General features: G+C 36.0%; 2 protein-coding genes across 3 annotated transcripts in view; one reads left to right on the forward strand and one right to left on the reverse strand.

Annotated features, from left to right (window-relative positions):
- Window positions 1-2,863, reverse strand: part of LOC125681036 (protein AAR2 homolog) — an 18,921-nt gene extending 16,058 nt beyond the window's left edge. The window contains exon 1 of the mRNA XM_056155696.1: window positions 2,741-2,863. The gene's annotated coding sequence lies outside the window, so the exon portion shown is untranslated. The remainder of the gene's footprint in view (window positions 1-2,740) is intronic.
- On the forward strand, window positions 2,838-18,725 carry LOC125681039 (low-density lipoprotein receptor-like). Of its 2 annotated transcripts, none has more exons than XM_048920934.2 (5): window positions 2,838-4,109; window positions 15,799-15,942; window positions 16,215-16,343; window positions 18,065-18,171; window positions 18,280-18,725. In XM_048920934.2, the coding sequence occupies exons 1-5, from the start codon at window positions 4,070-4,072 to the stop codon at window positions 18,700-18,702; spliced, it is 843 nt and encodes a 280-aa protein (XP_048776891.2). In that variant the 5' UTR covers window positions 2,838-4,069; the 3' UTR covers window positions 18,703-18,725. The 2 variants fall into 2 exon arrangements, with proteins under 2 accessions (XP_048776891.2, XP_048776892.2); XM_048920935.2 differs by having other exon boundaries at window positions 15,805-15,942.
- The last annotated feature ends 514 nt before the right edge of the window (window positions 18,726-19,239 follow it).

The raw sequence follows: 19,239 nt of genomic DNA on the forward strand, positions 1-19,239 counted from the left end.
CGTTGTCTGTCGGCTTCGTCGGCGGCGTTGTAAACTTTTCACATTTTCATCTTCTCAAGAACCACTGGGCCAATTATATCCAAACTTGGCCAAAAGCATCCTTGGGTAAAGGGCTTTCAAGTTTCAAATGACCCATGCACCCTTCAAAGGAGAGATAATCACAAAAATGCAAAAATAGGGTGGGGTCATTTAAAAACCTTCTTCTCAAGAACCACTGGGCCAGAAGAGCTGAAATTTTCATGAAAGCTTTCTGACATAGTGCAGATTCAAGTTTGTTCAAATCATGGTCCCGGGGGTATATTGGGGCAACAACAGGGGATCAAAGTTTTACATAGAAATATATAGGGAAAATCTTTAAAAATCTTCTCAAGAACCAGAAGAGCTGACATTTACATGAAAGCTTCCTGACATAGTACAGATTCAAATTTGTTCCAATCATAGCCCCCCGGGGGTAGGCTGGGGCCACAATAGGGGATCAAAGTTTTACATAGAAATATATAAGGAAAATCTTTTAAAATCTTCTCAAGAACCAATGAGCCCGAAGAGCTGAGATTTACATGACAGCTTCCTGACATAGTGCAGGTTCACGTTTGTTCAAATCATGGCCCCTGGGGGTAGTTTTGGGCCACAGTGGAGGATAAAAGTTTTACATGGGAAATTGGGAATAAATAGAAAAATCTTTTATAATCATCCTCTCAAGAACCAATGGGACAAAGGAGCTGAGATTTACATGAAAGCTTCCTGACATAGTGCAGATTCAAGTTTGTAAAAATCATGACATCCAGGGGTAGGTTGGAACCACAATACGGACTAAGGTTTTACATGCAAATATATATGGAAAATCTTCAGATATGGGCCAAGGTAACTCAGGTGAGCGATGTGGCCCTTGGGCTTCTTGTTATTGATAATATTTCTATTAGAAATGCAATTTTTGTATTACTAATAAAATTGATGAGATTAAAATAGAAATGTACTTTTTGTATTATTGATAATATATATGATATTGAAATAGAAAAGAAAATCATAATAAGTTTGAAAATATTGGCCAAAACCACATGTATTGACCCTCATATTGCACTTGTAGTAAAGTCTACCATGTTTGTTTTCGTATTCGAAATGCATTCTAACAAATTTTGTTTACGATCGAGTCAGTGGTTTCGGAGAAGATTTTTTTTAATTAAAAATTAAAAAAAAAAAAAAAAATCGACATACGACGGACGAAATGTAATGGCAAAATGTCATGTTTTAAAAGGTAACATTAAAAAAATGTAAAATTGTTTTAATTCATAATTTCAAAACAGTTTACAAACTGAACAACTTACAACTGTCCAATATATATATCGTTTAATGAATGTTCACTTAAAGTCAGTAGCAGATGGTATTTTAGGTATAGAAGACATCTTGTTACTCTACTTGAAAGTTGGATAAGGTAGGGTCAGGAATCATTGTCTCATAAGAATCAGTCAAGACTGCTGCAGTATCCGTCGGAGTTGATGTTGTAGTGCTGGGTACCTGGCGTCCACTAGTGACCTGTGTTGAGTAGGCAGTAGGTTACAATTGACCTGGTAGTAAGGGTTGAACGTTACTAAGTTGAAATTCTGTCCACTGACTCCTCCCGTGTTGTTGCAGAACATCGGCTGGTGGGTTAGATGCTGCCAGGTTGCGTGCCATGATGTAGTCGGTAGTAAGCCGTGGTTGCCAAAATCCTATTGTTGACGTTGTCGGCCTGGGTCTGTTAGCTGCAATGGGTGGTTGTAGTGCTTGTAATGAAGTGTGTTGCATGGATGCTGACTGACTTGCTTGCTGTAATTGTGAATGTGAATGGAGGCTGTGATGGATCCTCTCGGTGTTTGCTGAGCCAGGCAGTTCCTGGTCTGACTGTTGCACATACTCCATCGCCTTACAGACAGCTTCATTAGTGAAATCCTCCTGACAGGAAGGGGTCATTTTTGCCATTTGTACAGTTAGGAAGTCGCACGTTTTCTCTATGTCAGTTTTTGGCACTGCAAGCTGCTGCGATACATTGTCGAGGTAGTCGGAGATAGTGAATGCTGTCGATGAAGTTGTCCCTGACTTTGGTGTGCTTTCTCAGGTAGACTTGGGCAGCACTGATGACTCCCTTCAGTCAGAGTGTCGGTCAGGCATTTTAATCTTCAACCCTCTGGTGACCCCTGCCTGACAGACATACGGCTTGAGGAAATCAAGCTTCTCCAGCAACCATGTGACTCTAGGTGTAACAATGTCATCTGGAGCACCGGCGCCGGATCATGTCGCATTTTTCCTTTTCTTTACCTTTTTAACGTACTGGGTCCTTAACGAAGTATACCATCTGAAGCGATCACCAGGGTTTAACCGCATCCCTTGTTCCATCTGTAATCATGTTCGTTCCTTCTTTTGACGATCCTTAAACTCGAAACTGGACTTATCAAAGAGAAATCTGTTCGACTTCATCCACTCAATAACCTCATCCTCTTCGTCACTAGTGAGAGATCTAACCATCTTCCTCTTAGGCTTTCGATTCTTGCACTTCTGAACATGCAAAATGCTATCAACATCTTGATTCACATAACGTTTCTATTGTTATAGATGTATTACATTACACAATGCATTCACTGTATATTTTACCTGTTATGTCAGGCCTATAGAAACTGCTTAAACAAATAAGTCTATTATCAAACCAAAACTTATAATTAACACACAAGTACTCAGTAATTTATGTAACTCTATAATTATGACTCACTGATGCAGTAGTCTTGTCAGTGGCTGTAGATGCACCGTCGTCCGAGGCCTCACTTCTGAAGATGGAGGAGTCACGTTCACTGGCTACTGTATCAATTTCAGTGTCTTCAAAATCATTAGGGTATTGCTGTGTTTGTAGATTCAGAGAAACTGGACGTTATTCTACATGTACCTCACAAGGCTCGGGTTGCGGTTTTGGTTCTGGGGAGGGTGAGCGCTTTCTCTTCCTCATGCTGACTGCTCTTCTTTTAGGAGCCATGCTTGAAGATATTGTATGCAAAATGTGCAACTTCTTTGATGTCTTATAACAACTGAAAGAAACTGTCAGATTTTGCGTCTTTTATACCTTTCCTTAATCGTAAAGTTTAAGTATGTACTCGTAAAGTAATCGTGTCTTTACGTAAAGTGCCTGTAATGACTCTGAACAATCCGTAAAGCGATTGTAACCCGACGTGAATGAAATCGTAAATATCACTTAGGCATTCGTAATAATCCGTAAACAACTCGGATTGTTACAAGTTATTTACGGGTTATTTACGGAAAATGAAATCCGTGGACAATCGTGAATTTTTTTGACATGTCAAAAAATTTGCCCCTACTTTCACGGATCCTTACGAGTGTGTGCGAGTTGTGACGAGTTATTAACGGATACCGACGAGTGGTTTACGAATGCTTGCGATTGACTACGAGTCGGAGATCCGTAAGGACACGTAAGAAAAATCCGTGAGTGTGAAAGTGGTATTACTACCGACCGAAAAGTACCTTTGGATGAGACCACAGAAACCGAGGTCCCTTGTCACAGCAGGTGTGGTACGATAAAGATCCCCCCTGCTCAAATGCCGTAAGCGCCGAGCATAGGTCAAAAGTTTGCAGCCCTTCACCGGCAATGGTGACGTCTCCATGATTGAAATATTCTCTTGAGGGACGTTAAACAATATACAATCAATCATGCAGTTGTACATAAGGAATCTCGGAATATCCCTTCCAGTTACGCTGGTATTCCAAATGAACATGTAATCTTGATAACCAACAGGAACCCAGTGCCTTAATATAACGTATCATCCCGGCAAGTTTGATAAGAATCCCAGTTGTGTTTAAAAAAAATTTATGCGATCTCAATCTTTCAGGTAAATGTAAATAAGCGAATGAATGGTCAGGTGACTATATCACTCTGTAACTCTACTGCGAGGAGATAATAAAGCCCGAAAGTTTGAATTCCGCATGAGGTATATTCAGATTTCCAGCTGTTCACGATTTCTAAGAGTGAATATATAGGTCTTAAACACACGACACTATCAATGTATGTATTAGAATCAATGTGATAAGAAATATGGTGGAGAAATACCTGGTGCTAGTTTTCCTTGTGCACGGTGAGTTTTAACAAATACAAGAATGATCGTAAATGTTTCAGAAGACGAGGAACAGAAAATGTTTCATGCGGTTAAGGTGACACTCTCTTCATGATAAGACACATGCACATGCGTCATTCAATTAAGTGTATTCTATTCTGAATAACTGGTCAATATATTGGAACATCTTTGCGCATGCTGTGCATCAAAATCCTATATGACTATTTTCACAGGGTTTGTCAGTCAAAAGGACAAATTGCTATACCAGTAATTGTAAAAATATATTCAAGATTAAGGTGGCTCATTACACTAAAATTCTATTTTTAAATGGCTCGTTTAAGCACCTCGTATTAAGCATGTATTCATCATCGAAAGAGTGATACAAGCTCTCAGCTATTTTACATGATTTTTGTGATTTTTTGGGGAATAATAAAAAGCTTTTTTGTTTGCAAATAAGAGAATTAAAAAAAAACTTCGCTTTAATTTGATACACGATTTAATTATTTAATAAAACCTGCGAACAAGATTCATGTAAATGTTATAATTCTTAAGAATAAAATATTTATGAAAAACAATAACTTTTAAAAAATTTACTACTAAAATCTTCAAGAAACATGTCATTTGGAGAGGAGATATATATCATAAATATATTTTTAAAAGAAAGTGAAATGAAATTAGAAAAATTTAGAAAAATTGCTATTTCATATCGCCTTTAGAGGGGCACATTGCTTTGCACCTGTCGTTCGGTCAGTAGATCAGATGGACCCTGCTCAATATCTTAAGAACCATTCACTTATCGTAATATTTCATATGTGGATTGAGGACCCCTATTGATTTTCAGGTCCAAAGGTTAAAGGTGAATCCACTCTGGATACAGGAAGATACTGTCCGCTCAATATCTTGATAAACCTTTCTTTTAATAGAAATCAAACTTGGTACATTGATGAATTGTAAGGAGTAGATGATCCCTATTAATCTTATGGTCAAGAGTCAAACTTGACACAAGGATTCACTATGAAATATGGAATCTAAAATCTCTTCTTCGCAAACAAAACACCTTTTTATCATTCTGGAAAAATCACAAAAAATTCATATAAAATAATGGAGGGCTTGTATCACTCTTTCGATGGTGAAATCATACTTCAGAAGAGGTGTTTTAACGAACCACGAAATAAAACTTTGCTGTAATGAGCCACTTTAAGTAAGAACATCGAGAAAAAATTTCCGATTAGTATGGAGGGGAAAATGCTCGTAATTATCTTATTACCAGAAAAGATCATTAAATGGCGAGAAATGATCTCGAAATTACGAGAAAAGATATCAATTTAAAAGCTATTTTTTTTTAAGGAAATATTTCAAAATAATCTTGTAATTATGAGAAAATATCTTGATGTTGTGAGATAAAATCTGGAAATTGGTTTTCTTTAATCACCTACATTTAAAGTGCATATTAGAATTTTACTTTTATTTAATCAATTACATATTTAAAAGTGCATATCAAAATTCATTCCATTCAAAAAAGTGAAGACCCTCCCTTTCTTCACCCGCCCACTGAACCATTTCAGTTAGATTTATCTCTTTTCTCAATCTTATTTCGGAAATCTATTCAATACATGTAAAATGGTAACCAGAATATACTCGCAGATGAGGACCGGGAAGGGGGGAGGGGGATTGACGCAAATGAAGGAAGGAATGGCGGAATGTTCATTCGAGTTGTATACATGTATAACCATACTCTCTAGTCATGCACGCACAAATGTTTGTATAGGCAACAGATTCAAATTTCCTCTATACCTTAGATGCCTTATCTATCACTACAATACCTGCACATCAATCATTTGTTGTTGTTTTTGTTGTTGTTGTTTTGTTTTTTACTTATTTAGGGAACAACATATAATGTTTCTTATTGTCAGACCTCAGAAACATTTTTTTTTTCAGTATTATAGTATTCATCCTGGTTCATCACACAATATTTACATTCCAATGATTTTGCCTTTGGTGTCTTTACAAATTGTAGTTTTAGTAATTTCCTCACGAACGCACCGGAGTTGGATATGCACTACGCTTATGAATTTTGATAAATATAATATATCTATTTTCATGGCTGGGGATTTCGACAGAAATGAAAGTAGAATGTAAATATAAGAAATGTTTCATCACGACGGCATACTTCATGAAACACGTGATTAATAAAAATGAAATTCATTTCTTAATCTTACTTAAAGTAATTCCACCCCCTTGTGATGTCATCAGAGTTTGCAAAATCAATGATTTATTTAGATTTATGTATGATAGGAACATAAATTTTGTTGGAGTCTTTTCCTATAGTGATTGTAAAAAATCTTGTTAAAAATAAACTATTTCAAAAGTCTAAGTTATAGATGAATAATCAATGATACATTTCAAAATATTGAATCCAAGGGCAATAACTCTGTTTCTATTGATTTCTTTATCAAGTCTATTATGCGATAGATTTCCTTTAATTTTACAGACATTTTGTATATTTTTGTGAAGATACAGTTTCATGAAATTGTTATGAATGCTACTATATCGTCATAACCAGTTTGTATGAAATTTTAATAACGCTGTTTAAGGAAAATTGCAATTTTCTGACGGTGATATACGATTCTGTTTATGCAAGTCTTGCATCTTAAAAAGTGTGATGACCTGTGTATATTATTTGATAACTTGTTAGTTTTAACTCTAATGAATGGAAATAAATACACATTTTAAACTTGGATCAGATAAAACTACGAGTATGGAGTTACCTTAACACTGATTAATAATTAGATCATTTTAAGCTTCTGATGGTATACTGCGTTTATTTAAATCTTAGAATGTCAAAAATACGGTTGTAAACGTCATATTGCCTTGTCATGTTCAGTGATGCGAATAATATTTTCACGAAACCTAGAGCTGTGCTGAAAAATGAAAGATTATGCTACATGTATGTATGGCCAAAGTTTGCCAGTTTATCGATTATATTCAAGTAATATTTGCATGATATGTCAACCAGATATTATCTCGAAATCTATTTCTTGTAACTTCGAGATTTTTTCTCGGAGAAAATTATCTTGAATTTCGAGATCCTTTCTACGACTACGTGGGAACAACGCGACAGAAACAAAAACCTATTTGCCGTAATTTCTCTTCGTCGTTTTGGTGTTGATTTGAAATATCTTAATATGATCTGTTTATTCATCACAGTTCCCTGTCCTTCACCCAAATACAACATCCCATTCTTATGAACACCCGCATCCCTTGTCATTTACTGAACTTCTGTGTAAGGACAATGCAGTATGTTGGCATTTCCGCACCCATCATTGTCGCTGTCATTATATAAATTGACGTTCGTCTGATTTTCAACAAACATGTTTACCAGGTTTTCTACATTGGTTGAAATGTCGCCTGATTCACTGTCCTCAATGTTTTCGTAAACAGACCACGCAAGGTGTGCCTTCCGACACAGGCGGGTACCAAAGTTCGCTGATGTAAAATCAAATAACCAAATGTTATAAAACTCTACTCTGTATTCTAATGTACTCATACAAAATCAATCTACACTACTACTAAAGTTCATCCCGGAATTCCGTATACTTCGCACGATATGCAGAAATGAATTTGGAAAAATGCCTGTTATTTTTGGTAGAATTTTAGCTGGGCCCTGGTACTCTACGACTAAATAGAATGTATGAGCATTGCAACAAGCTATTGCATAGAATGTGCAGCATTTGATATCATTTGGAAGTTGAATTTCTTACCCCAATTCCTAAAATGAAGTCATAATAGCTCCAAGCGACTGAAAATTGTAAACCATCTGCACTTTCGCTTATCACAGCCATTTTGACGGTACTGACTAAAACCCGGTCTCGGTCCCGGTCTTGGTCCCGTGACTAAAACCCGGTCTTCGGTCCCGGTCCCAGACAAAGAAATTACATTTTCATAAAAAGATAAGGATGTAGAAGAGAAATAATATATATGTACTTATCCTGGTGTATTTGTTTGTAATTTACTGTTGGATGTAGTTTTTAAAAAATTAATTCTCTCTCTCTCTCTCTCTCTCTCTCTCTCTCTCTCTCTCTCTCTCTCTCTCTCTCTCATTTACGAGTGTATCGTGAGAATCGCATTAATTTGTTAAATTATGATGTTATAGTAGTTGTTTTCATCAGGGAAGAAAAGCCTCTATATAATTTTAGAATAATACAAAATAGAGTGCACGTGCAAAATATGAGTCCAGAATGTACGATGTATGAATTACTTTAAAAATTATGTTCATTAGTGAAATGGAAAAAAAAAACCAAACAAATATTGTCCTTAAATTTTATTATAATTTTTTAAACATGATGAATAATTGTTGTTGATAGCGAAACAAAATTAATGTGCACTCTTGTCAACAACCCCCTCCCCCCGCCCCTTTCCAGAAAGATTCTGAATACAAGAATGATATTTTTGAAAAGCAAATGTTATTATAGGATTAAACATTCTTTTTGAAGAATTTATCGATGTGTAAACTCTGGACATTTTACTCACAAACTGAATAAACTGCGAAGCACTTTTATGTGAGTAAAATGTCCAACGTTTACACATCGATAAATTCTTCAAAAATAATGTTTAATTCTTATAATTCCAATTCGTTCCCTGCATTATCAACTTCAATAATTTGAATATTTTCCCCGCACTATGTTGTTTGTTTTCAAGCGCGTATGTATACATAGCGTTTTTGGGATTTATTGATGTGTAAATTCTCTTTTAGATTTATCTTTGTCCAATCAAAACAATTGTAATAAATAACATTGGAATTATATCCCCGTAATGGGATATTCGGTGCGCATTTATATAGTTTTTGGTCCATCCGTCTGTTTGTCAGTAAAAACTTGAACCTTCGGCATAACTTTTGAATGCATGTTGATAGGGTTTTCATATTTCACATGTGTACTCCTTGTGACAAGACCTTTCTTTACATGCAATTCTTCACCTTTCAAATTTGACCTACTTTTGAAAATCTTTAACCTTAGCCATAACTTTTGAATGGTTAGTAAAAATATACGAGGGTATAAAATGCTTCAGGCAGGCATATTTTTCTTGAAGCGCTAACAGTAGACCTATTTGTATTTTCAAAACTGAAATTTATTTCTTAAATAAATTTACATGTATGTCTTGCATATTTATAAATGTAGATTTCATTGTTTGTAAATTTGTCAGTTTATGTCAAATTTATGCACTTTGAAATATAAGATATTTTGAAAATAGGAAACAAACAGTTTTTGTGCAGCATAATTAATACATGTATGTTTGTACATATACGTATATAACTATTCACAAAAAATATAGTTACCACATAATATTACAGTAAAAACATACCATAGATGATTTGAAGATCATCTAAAGTCAGAAGGCATCTTCTGTATAAATAAACAGAATCTGACATTTTTGGTGAGCATGTGCTCTATGTATGACACACTTTTATAGATACTATAAATGCAGTATATTATTAGGTGGATTTTTTTTTTAAAAGCATTGTATCTAAAAGAACCACAACTGAAAAAAAGAAAACTAAGTATCAAATAAGAAAGGAAGAAATATTTTATATTTATTATTCATTGGTTATATACAAATATATGTAAAATTTATACACATATAAAGAGATCGGGTTCGGAATACAAAACATGAATCTTTAAAAACTGAATTTGACAGGAATAGAAGAAATAAAATAAATGAACAAATAAACTAACTGTTAATTACAAACAAATACACCAGGATAAGTACATATATATTATTTCCTTTCTACATCCTTATCTTCTTATGAAAAGGTAGTGTAACGCGATCATTTGGGACAAAATGTCACGTAGCATTGTTTTTATTTCTCGGTCCCACCGGTCCTGGAGTTTTCACATATCATTTTACGAAAGAAGAAAATAATATGATCAATTTATTATCAGAATGCAGGCATGAAATGTCATACCTAAGTTATTGAGAAATGGGGCTCAAATATCCTGATATATTTTGTTTTTATCGAATATAAGTATCTGGGACCGGGACCGTAGACCGGTTTTAGTCACGGGACCGAGACCGAAGACCGGGACCGAGACCGGGTTTTAGTCAGTACCCATTTTGACCAGTGTAATTAATTACCCAAAAAGATTAAAGAACCTATAACGATTTAAAGACTCAATATTAATTTTTATCAATTCATTATAGTACATAAGTTATGCTAATAACAAATCTTTATAAAGATACGAGTATAAATGTCTTATCATTTCAATTTTTATCCATGCCACATTAACACAAGTGTTTTTACGATAAATGATAATTATGTTAATTTGGGTCGTTAGTGGCACCCAATGGGTTTCCCCCAAGGACAGCAGCGAAATTTAGACTAGTGGGACACATTTCAAATCTATTGTACGGAATTTCACATCAAACCTATGCCACTTATTTATACTTACATGTATAAATTAACAAATTTGCCAATAAACTCTGAAACGCTTGCTTTATTGTTTCATATGCGAGGTGAAGTCCGTAAGCTATAATATAATCTTACTCGATGAGTAAATATCATAAAATGAAATAAAAACCTACTTTCATTTCCGATAAACTACCCCGAAATAGCAAATATGACAGTAAGTTGGTGGACACGCTTTGGCGGATCTAAGCCAGTTTTCTCTCAGTTTTAATGACAACTTTAAAAGATAATATGATATGAAGTAAATCCGTTATTTATCGATGCTTGATTTTGATCATACGGAAGAAATAAATTTTGATAATTGTTGAATAAATAAAATATGCATGTTCGTGTCTTCAATCCGTGATTTTAGTACTGAATCAACCTTATAGAAATTTCCAGAACGAGGCAACATTATAGACGCTTAGGTCTACAAACAGTCGCGCTTTCTCGGACCTTTCGGGTTTGCGATTGGTTTACAACATGATCAGCATAAAATTCTGTAGGTGTTCAGTGTTAGTTATGATAGTTTTGACTAAGCCCATATTTATCATTTTATGAAGATTTATAATCATATTACTTATATACATCTCATTCAACGAAGGACACCCCCTTCCGAGACACATCGAAAAAAATTCAAAAACTATATTAATCTGATATTTTTCATAGTGCATTGTTTTCGATTATTGCGTTTGACGAAAAGAAACGATGAGCATTCATAATTTTGCCCTAAAAATTGTCGCAAGAGACAAAAACTACCACTATAAACACATTCGCAATACTGAGTTTCAAATTTTGAAATTATGAACGACCGTTCATTTTGTCTATGGTCAACTATTCGGCATGACGGATTACAATTGCATTCGTAAAATCACTATCTTATTTTCAATACAGAGAGAGAGAGAGAGAGAGAGAGAGAGAGAGAGAGATCCTTTATGTTAGATAAGGAACATTTAATTTGGAGCTCCAAGTGACTTCCTAATATTCAAGTTTTATTTACTGTATATAATAAAAGGTAAAGATAACCAACAGTGATCAATCTCATAACTACTATAAGCAATACAAATTAGAGAGTTGGGCAAACACGGACCCCTGGATATACCAGAGGTGGGATCAGATGCCTAGGAGGAGTAAGCACTCCCTGTCGATATCAATAAATATAACCTAACTAATGCACGCAATTATTCAAAAATTGTTCTTAAATTCATTTAAATTAAAGGTATCGTTCATTCAATTCATGTGCGCAACAATTCAAAAAGGCATCTAAAAAGTCCTTCCTCTGTGCAATATTATTTAAAAGTGATTTCCCGCACTTGCACGGGGTTTCATCTAGATCACTCATATTTCAATACAGTTCTCTACATGTATGTTATATCTGGGTCTTGTAGGCCCCCAAAATGTGTTTACGGTATCCTTTTAGCTCCGACAGGGCCGTAAATTACATGGAGGCGGAGGAGGCAGCTGCCTCCTCCAACTTTTGAGCCAAAAAAAATTAAAATTTAAAGTTCATTAGAATTTATGTTGTTTCCAATAACTAAGAACATGATACCTCCCTTAAAAAGCATTCCAAATCTTTCTTTTAGAATGAGTTAGTCAAGTAACATCTTAGAAGGGGCTAGAATCAAGGATTTTGCACGAAACGTGTTCAGTGTGCACAAAATGTGCTCAGCGTCTGGGGGCCTGGGCGCCCAGGCCCCCGCCTAATTTCCTGCCTCCTCCAAATTGAAGGTTAATTTACGGCTCTGTACGATACTAATTTTCTTAAATGGAAAATATGTAATTTTGTCTCCATCCGGAACCGAATCCGCTATTACTCCACTTCTATAAAAACAAACTTCATACAGTCATTCTCTACCCAGAGTTTCGTGCGCTCCTCGCTGTATGTGAAGCTTACGTAACGCGCCCCCTGGTGAGAGAATGTCCATACAGTGTCAATTCTCCGGAACTACTATCCTCTACGAATAATATAATAATATTGGAGTTGTAGCATAACGGAATATACTGAGCTGACCGGAACTTGCTATAAAAGTGGTGACTTCCGCCATTGGGGTTCAGTGAAAACGACGAGTGTTTTATCCCTGACCTTCAAAGAATGTGTTCACCTGAAAGAGTCGATAAATGTTACTGCACCATTCCAAAATTATAGATATTGTCAACCAATAGCATGACTTGAATATAAAGAGCCCGTGGGGATTCGGTCCCATTGCTTGTCGTAAGAGTTGACTAAATAGGGCGATCCTTCAGAAGAGACCGCAAAAACTGAGGCTCTGTGTCACAGCAGATGTAGCTCGATAAGATCCCTACCTGTTCAAAGGCCATTTAAGCGCTAAGCATAGGTCTAAATTGTGCAGCATTTCACCGGCAATGGTGACGTTTTCATATGAATGAAAAATTCTATGGTGGGACGTTAAGGATGAGCTTGTTTAAAACTGCCAAGATATTCAACAAGTACGTTATATAGCAAACAATTAAAAAAAAAAAAAAAAAATCGACTTACTGACCCGATTTTTTTTAGCAGGTTGCCATAAAAACATTTTTTTTTTTGGCCTTACTCTATAACAACATCGACTGCTAACAAAACAAATTTTTTTAATCAGAAGGCGGTGGTTTTTTTTCCGGATTGGATATTTTTTCCAGACATTTTTTGATAGAAATATGTCCCAAAACAGTCAAGTATATACGTCTTATTTTGTTTGAACTCTGTAGTTTCAGGGGGCTTCGCCCCTGGGTCTCCAGCAGGTCTTTGCCCTGAACCTCAAGACAACCCTAAGACATCCAGTCACTTGCTGCGTCACCCGTTCAGAAATTTCTCGGTCCGCCACTGATTTAGTGTGGAAATGGAAGATTTGATATATTTTCAAGTGTCCTATTTTGGAAACTTAAATTCAGCTTTTAGATTAATGAAATTTTACCAGCTTATTTGGAAGTTTTCTCCTGGATTCCCTCTAGGTCTTCGCCCTGGACTGGTCTAGAGGTAGAGCGTTCGCCCCGCATGCGGAAGGTCGGGGTTAGAATCCCGGCCGCGATAAACCTAAGTCGTTAAAACAGGTAGTGACAGTTCTATCGCCAAACACTCGGCATCAGGTGTGAATGTCACGGGTCCTCGAAGATGACCTAAAAAACGGATGCTCCGTGTCACAGTAAGTGTGGCACGATATAGAACCTTCACTGCTCAATGGCCGTAAGCGCCGAGTAAAGGTCAAAATTTGAAGCCCTTCACCGATATTGGTAACGTCTCCATATGAGTGAAAAATTCTCGAGAGACGTTAAACAAGATACAATCAATCAATCAATCAATCAATTCGAGCACCAAAATAGCCCTGCTTGAATGTGCGTGCACATCAATTATACTCTAGGTACGTCATTCACTTTCAAGATCTGATAAGTTACCGGTACACGTTAGCATTATATGATTTGAATGAAATTTCTATAGACTTACTGCTATCTGCTTTAACATGTTTAAGTCCCATCGAGAATTTTTCACTCATATTGAAACATCACCAGCTGTAGGAGAAGTGCCACAAATTTTAACCTATGTATGAAAGGTGAAGATAACGAACAGTGATCAATGAAAGGTGATCAATGTCATAACTCCTATAAAGGTGAAGATAACGAATAGTGATCAATGTCATAAGTCCTATAAAGGTGAAGATAACGAACAGTGATCAATGTCATAACTCCTATAAAGGTGAAGATAACGAACAGTGATCAATGTCATAACTCCTATAAAGGTGAAGATAACGAACAGTGATCAATGTCATAACTCCTATAATGAAAGGTGAAGATAACGAACAGTGATCAATGTCATAACTCCTATAATGAAAGGTGAAGATAACGAACAGTGATCAATGCCATAACTCCTATAAGCAATACAAAATAAAGAGTTGGGCAAACACGGAGCTCTGGACACACCAGAGGTGGGATCAGGTGCCTAGGATGGTGTTTAGGGCCACAGCAGCAAAACTTCATTATCACACAAATGCCTGCTGCAGTATGGGGCGTCGGCTGTTAAGGTCAAAATAAATTAATTGTGTGTTTCCAATTTCACCCCACCCCCTAATAGGTAAAGAAGATAAGTAAAAGATTTTATTGCATTGAAACATATTATATTCTTTTTGGAACATTTTTAGTGATATTTCGATTTCATATCTGTTTTCGGGGAAACTTCTACTAGGTCCGTCATGATGTTCATCATATCGTAGCGATAGGGAACAGATATCATGATACTTTTTGCCTTCACTTGGCTGCAATTGCCATAACTTTACAGCCAACACGCTGTACGTTCAACAAGTCATGTTAACTGCAAACCTTTAATTTGATCCGCTTTACCTATCTAATTCAAGGATTTAATTCTGGGAAACGCCATTTTGGGGAATTGGGAAAATTTAATCGAGAATCTAATTAAATTAGGAAATATAAAAATTGAAACACATAATTATAACATGTATTTTGTTTTCAGATATATTTCAGGTTAAACAACTGTGACAATATCTATTATATTAATTACAAAGAAAGTAATGTGAAAAATACAACTTAGTGTAAATAAGTTTCTAAACAAGATGGAAGGACCTTCACCATGGGAAAAGATATTGAATTTTTTTTTAGAACTATCATACTACTGTTCATAGTTTCTCCATGTTACCAGCTCTAGTTGCGTGGAGGACTCCTTTATGAATATCCATCATTTCATTTTTGTTGGAAAAATCAACAAAAGTGCCAAATTGAATACCAAAAATATAAAGAATATTTTATTCGTAATCAGAAAATCAAAATCAAATTTTAATCCTCTGAAACTAGTACTAATAGATTGAATTTTCAAATAACTGTATAACACAAAGCCACTAAAAGTACACGTCCTAATCACTTTTACAAATCATATCCATTTAACCTAGCATATCGCTCACAGGCACTCGATGTTTTGAATATATATAAAAATAAAATGTCTTCCTGTAAACAAACAATTCATGGTTAGTTTACAGGAAGATTATTTATCAATTTTGTAATAATGTTATGGAAGGCTTGTGCATATTGCCTTCCACATCAGCTAAACGGATGACTTATTTTGCATATTGACGTGATTATCTTTCATGTTGATATACTCTGTAGAAAATATGTTATGGGGGAAATTCTCTCTTTCAAAGCGAATAAGGGTTAAAAAATGACTATCCATATGAACAGATATATCATCTTTCGAAGACGAAATGAACATTTCTGCAAGGTTTTTAACTATTTTTACCCAAAAAAACCCCAACAACAATGCTCTCTTAGTTTTAGGCACATTTGGACTTCCCACCACTAATCACACTTGTGTGCATGATAAGTTCAACTGTCAGGATGGAACATGCATCCCTATCAACTGGCGCTGTGATGGCGAAATGGATTGTAAATCTGAAATAGATGAATATGGCTGTGGTAAAAGGCTTATATTAACATTTCTATTGATTGATTGTATATTTTTTAACGTTACCATTGCCGGTGAAAGGCTTCAAAGTTTTGGCCTATGCTCGGCGATTTACCTTCGGCTTCAACAGGGTCATTCTGAAGTCGACCTGACGGAAAAGTTTAATCATTGTTCCAATTGCTGCAGGGTGTACGGAAATTTACGTTTGTCTTGTTAACCAATAAGAACTTGTCTTGCAAGGTATCTTTGAAATGTTAATATTTACCAAACAAAATTCCGACAGATAATAAAACGACCTGCAGCGGCGGTTCATTCCAGTGCAGCAGTGGCGCTTGTGTCCCACACAGGTGGCGTTGTGATGGGGAGGTTGACTGTCAAGACGGATCGGATGAGGAGAACTGCGTATCTATTGGTTTGTGATCTATGACTATGAAAAGTGAATAACGAACAGTGATCAATGAAAGGTGAAGAAAACGAACAGTGATCAATCTCATAACTCCTATAAGCAATACATGCATAGCTCTGATCCTTGGACGAATTTGGTTAGTTTTTTTGGCACTCTAGTTTTTCTTTTAGCTTTTCGGCTTGAGCATCACTGAAGAGACATTATTTGTCAAAATACGCATCTGGTGCATCAACATTGGTACCGTGTAAGTTTTACATAGAGAATGGGCAAACACGGACCCCTGGATATATCAGAGGTAGGGTCAGGTGTCTAGGAGGAGTAAGTATCCCCTGTTGATCGGTCACACCCGCCATGAGCCCGATATCTTGATCAGGTAAACGGAGTTATTCGTAGTCAAAATCAGTGTGCCAAGAACAGCCTAACAATCGGTATGAAACACGTCAGACAGCATTTGACCCGATGACAGGTTGTATTGACAAACTAGATTATTATAACAATCATATAATTTGCGAAATGCTGGCTTTAAACGAGAGTGTTGACACCCCTACACGATCAACTTGTTTGTCAGTATCCTGTGTCGATTTAAAAACTGATCATACGTAGAAGAAGCTCTTACGTATCGAATCAGTTGAGAGATAGTAACACCACATGCAGGCGATAATGGAATATTGCTACATAGATATGGGAAGTTGACGATCGAGAAGCTGAAATCATCCTGTTTGTCATACAGTTAAGTTATCAGTTTGCCGTTAATGTCTACTTTCAATAAAATATCTAAGTATGAAGTAGAAGTAAACAACTCTGTTGTGTCTTTTATTTCGAGTTCACAGGGATATATCAAATCGACATATGAATGAAAATGATTATTGTTAATAAATTAAACGTCGTCAATATATCTTAATGACGCATTGAATTAAGGCCACAGTAAAATATTTGTTCTTCTCACGTAGAAATATTTGAATGAATTCTGCTTCATAAGAATATAAAAACAGGTCAACTAATAAAGGAACATAATTCATGTCCATGGAAATTCCAACAGACTGTTGGAAGACCTGATCACCAAAGACTACGAAGATATTATCAATGAGGAACTCCAGCTTATTTTCAATTTCAGATTCAGAGCACTTGTGCGTGGGATCAGATTGGTGTTTAACAAAATAATTTTTTGATGACTGATCACTAGATTGATTGTATCTTGTTTAACGTCCCTCTCGAGAATTTGTTACTCATATGGAGACGTTCTGATCACTAGATATGAATATTTCCGTTTTTCAACTGTTTATGATGTCAACAAGTATAGTCTTTAATCGCATAAATCCCATAAAACTACAAGAGAGGGAAACACGGACCTCTGAACTGACCTCCCCTGTTGACCGGTCACACCCGCTGAAAACCCTCTAACTTGATCAGGTAAACGGAGTAATCCGTAGTCAAAACCAGTGTGTAAAGAACGGCCTAAGAATTAGTATGAAACAAGTAAGACAGCATTCGACCTAACGACAGGTTGTAAAACGAGATTGATGAAACCCCTGTAACATCAACTTATTTATCAGCAATTTATCTCGATTTAAAAATTGACCATACGCAGAACATGTTCTTGCGTATCGAATCAGTTGAGAGAAATAAACCACATGCAGGTGAAATATACTTATTAAGCCCAGATATACATGTATGTTCTTTTTTAACATGCTACTAAATCGGTATTTGCATGGATTGTAATTGTTTAGTACCAACATCTACCACTCAATCAACGATGTCATCTGCTTCAATGATGATGACCTCATCCAGTGAAATTTCAATTGCAACAACTATGACTTCAGGACCTAGCATAGAGGTAAAGGTAACTTTCAGCAAATTTAGTTTATTGACTCGCACAGATAATGACATGAAATTTTGACAATCTAACGCTTTTTATTAAATGTTAATATGTTTATTCCTGAAGGGTCCAGACCCAAGTTGTAAAGATGGCCAGCTAAATTGTCAGGTGCTCGTTGCCGACATTGATATTTGTTCTATGCCTGCTTCGGCACAATTATTATGCGCATCTACCTGCCACATGTGTAGCGGATCATCTGGCTCACAGCACGTTACAAACACTCAAAGTATGCAAACTAACCACGTCAATCCAGGGTTTCCAACAGCCGCACCAACGTCAGCAACGAAAGCGACGACAACTGAAGGGAGTACGCATGCTCCGTACACAGCACCACCTACAGACGAAACAGCTGGACCTGGTTGTGTCGACGTTGAAAATAATTGTGATCATCTGGTTAAAACCGTCAATATTTGCAATGATGGGGTTAAAGCCAGGTTTTTGTGCCAGAAAACGTGCAATGTTTGTGATGGTTTACAAATTATAGGTTAAATTAAAGTCCGAATTCATGAGTATATCGCATATTAGTGTTAGTCCTTGAGTTGAATATCAAGTGTACATCTTTATTCAAAAGGTCGAGCTAGACCGACATAATGAACCAGAAAACCCGGTGGTAGTGCAGTTAAGCAAATATAGTGTTGTGTGGTGCTAGCTGCTGCAGCCAAGTTGAAAATAAATTTCAGCATGCTTTTAACAGAAGAACTATAGCAAGTGTGTTTCTCAGCTAAGAGTTGCCCGGCAGTGACAGTTCTTGCAAATATTACAGAAATGATTGCCTTTCTACAACACAAGGGTCAAATGTATTTCCACATATCTAATTTTCATTACATAATTCATTAAAAATCTCATTTTGGTAAACCTTATTAGAATTTATATTCAGTGAAATTATTATGGTTGATTGATTGATTACGGTTTTACGACATGTTGGCAATATTTCAGCCATTTTACCGCGATTAACTAATTGGAATGTTTCTTTGAGAGTGTTCGAGTTTCCCTGACAAGCTATACATTCAGACTGAAGTTCTCTAT

Source organism: Ostrea edulis, chromosome 2 (assembly GCF_947568905.1).
Source record: "Ostrea edulis chromosome 2, xbOstEdul1.1, whole genome shotgun sequence".
NCBI lineage: Eukaryota > Metazoa > Mollusca > Bivalvia > Ostreida > Ostreidae > Ostrea > Ostrea edulis.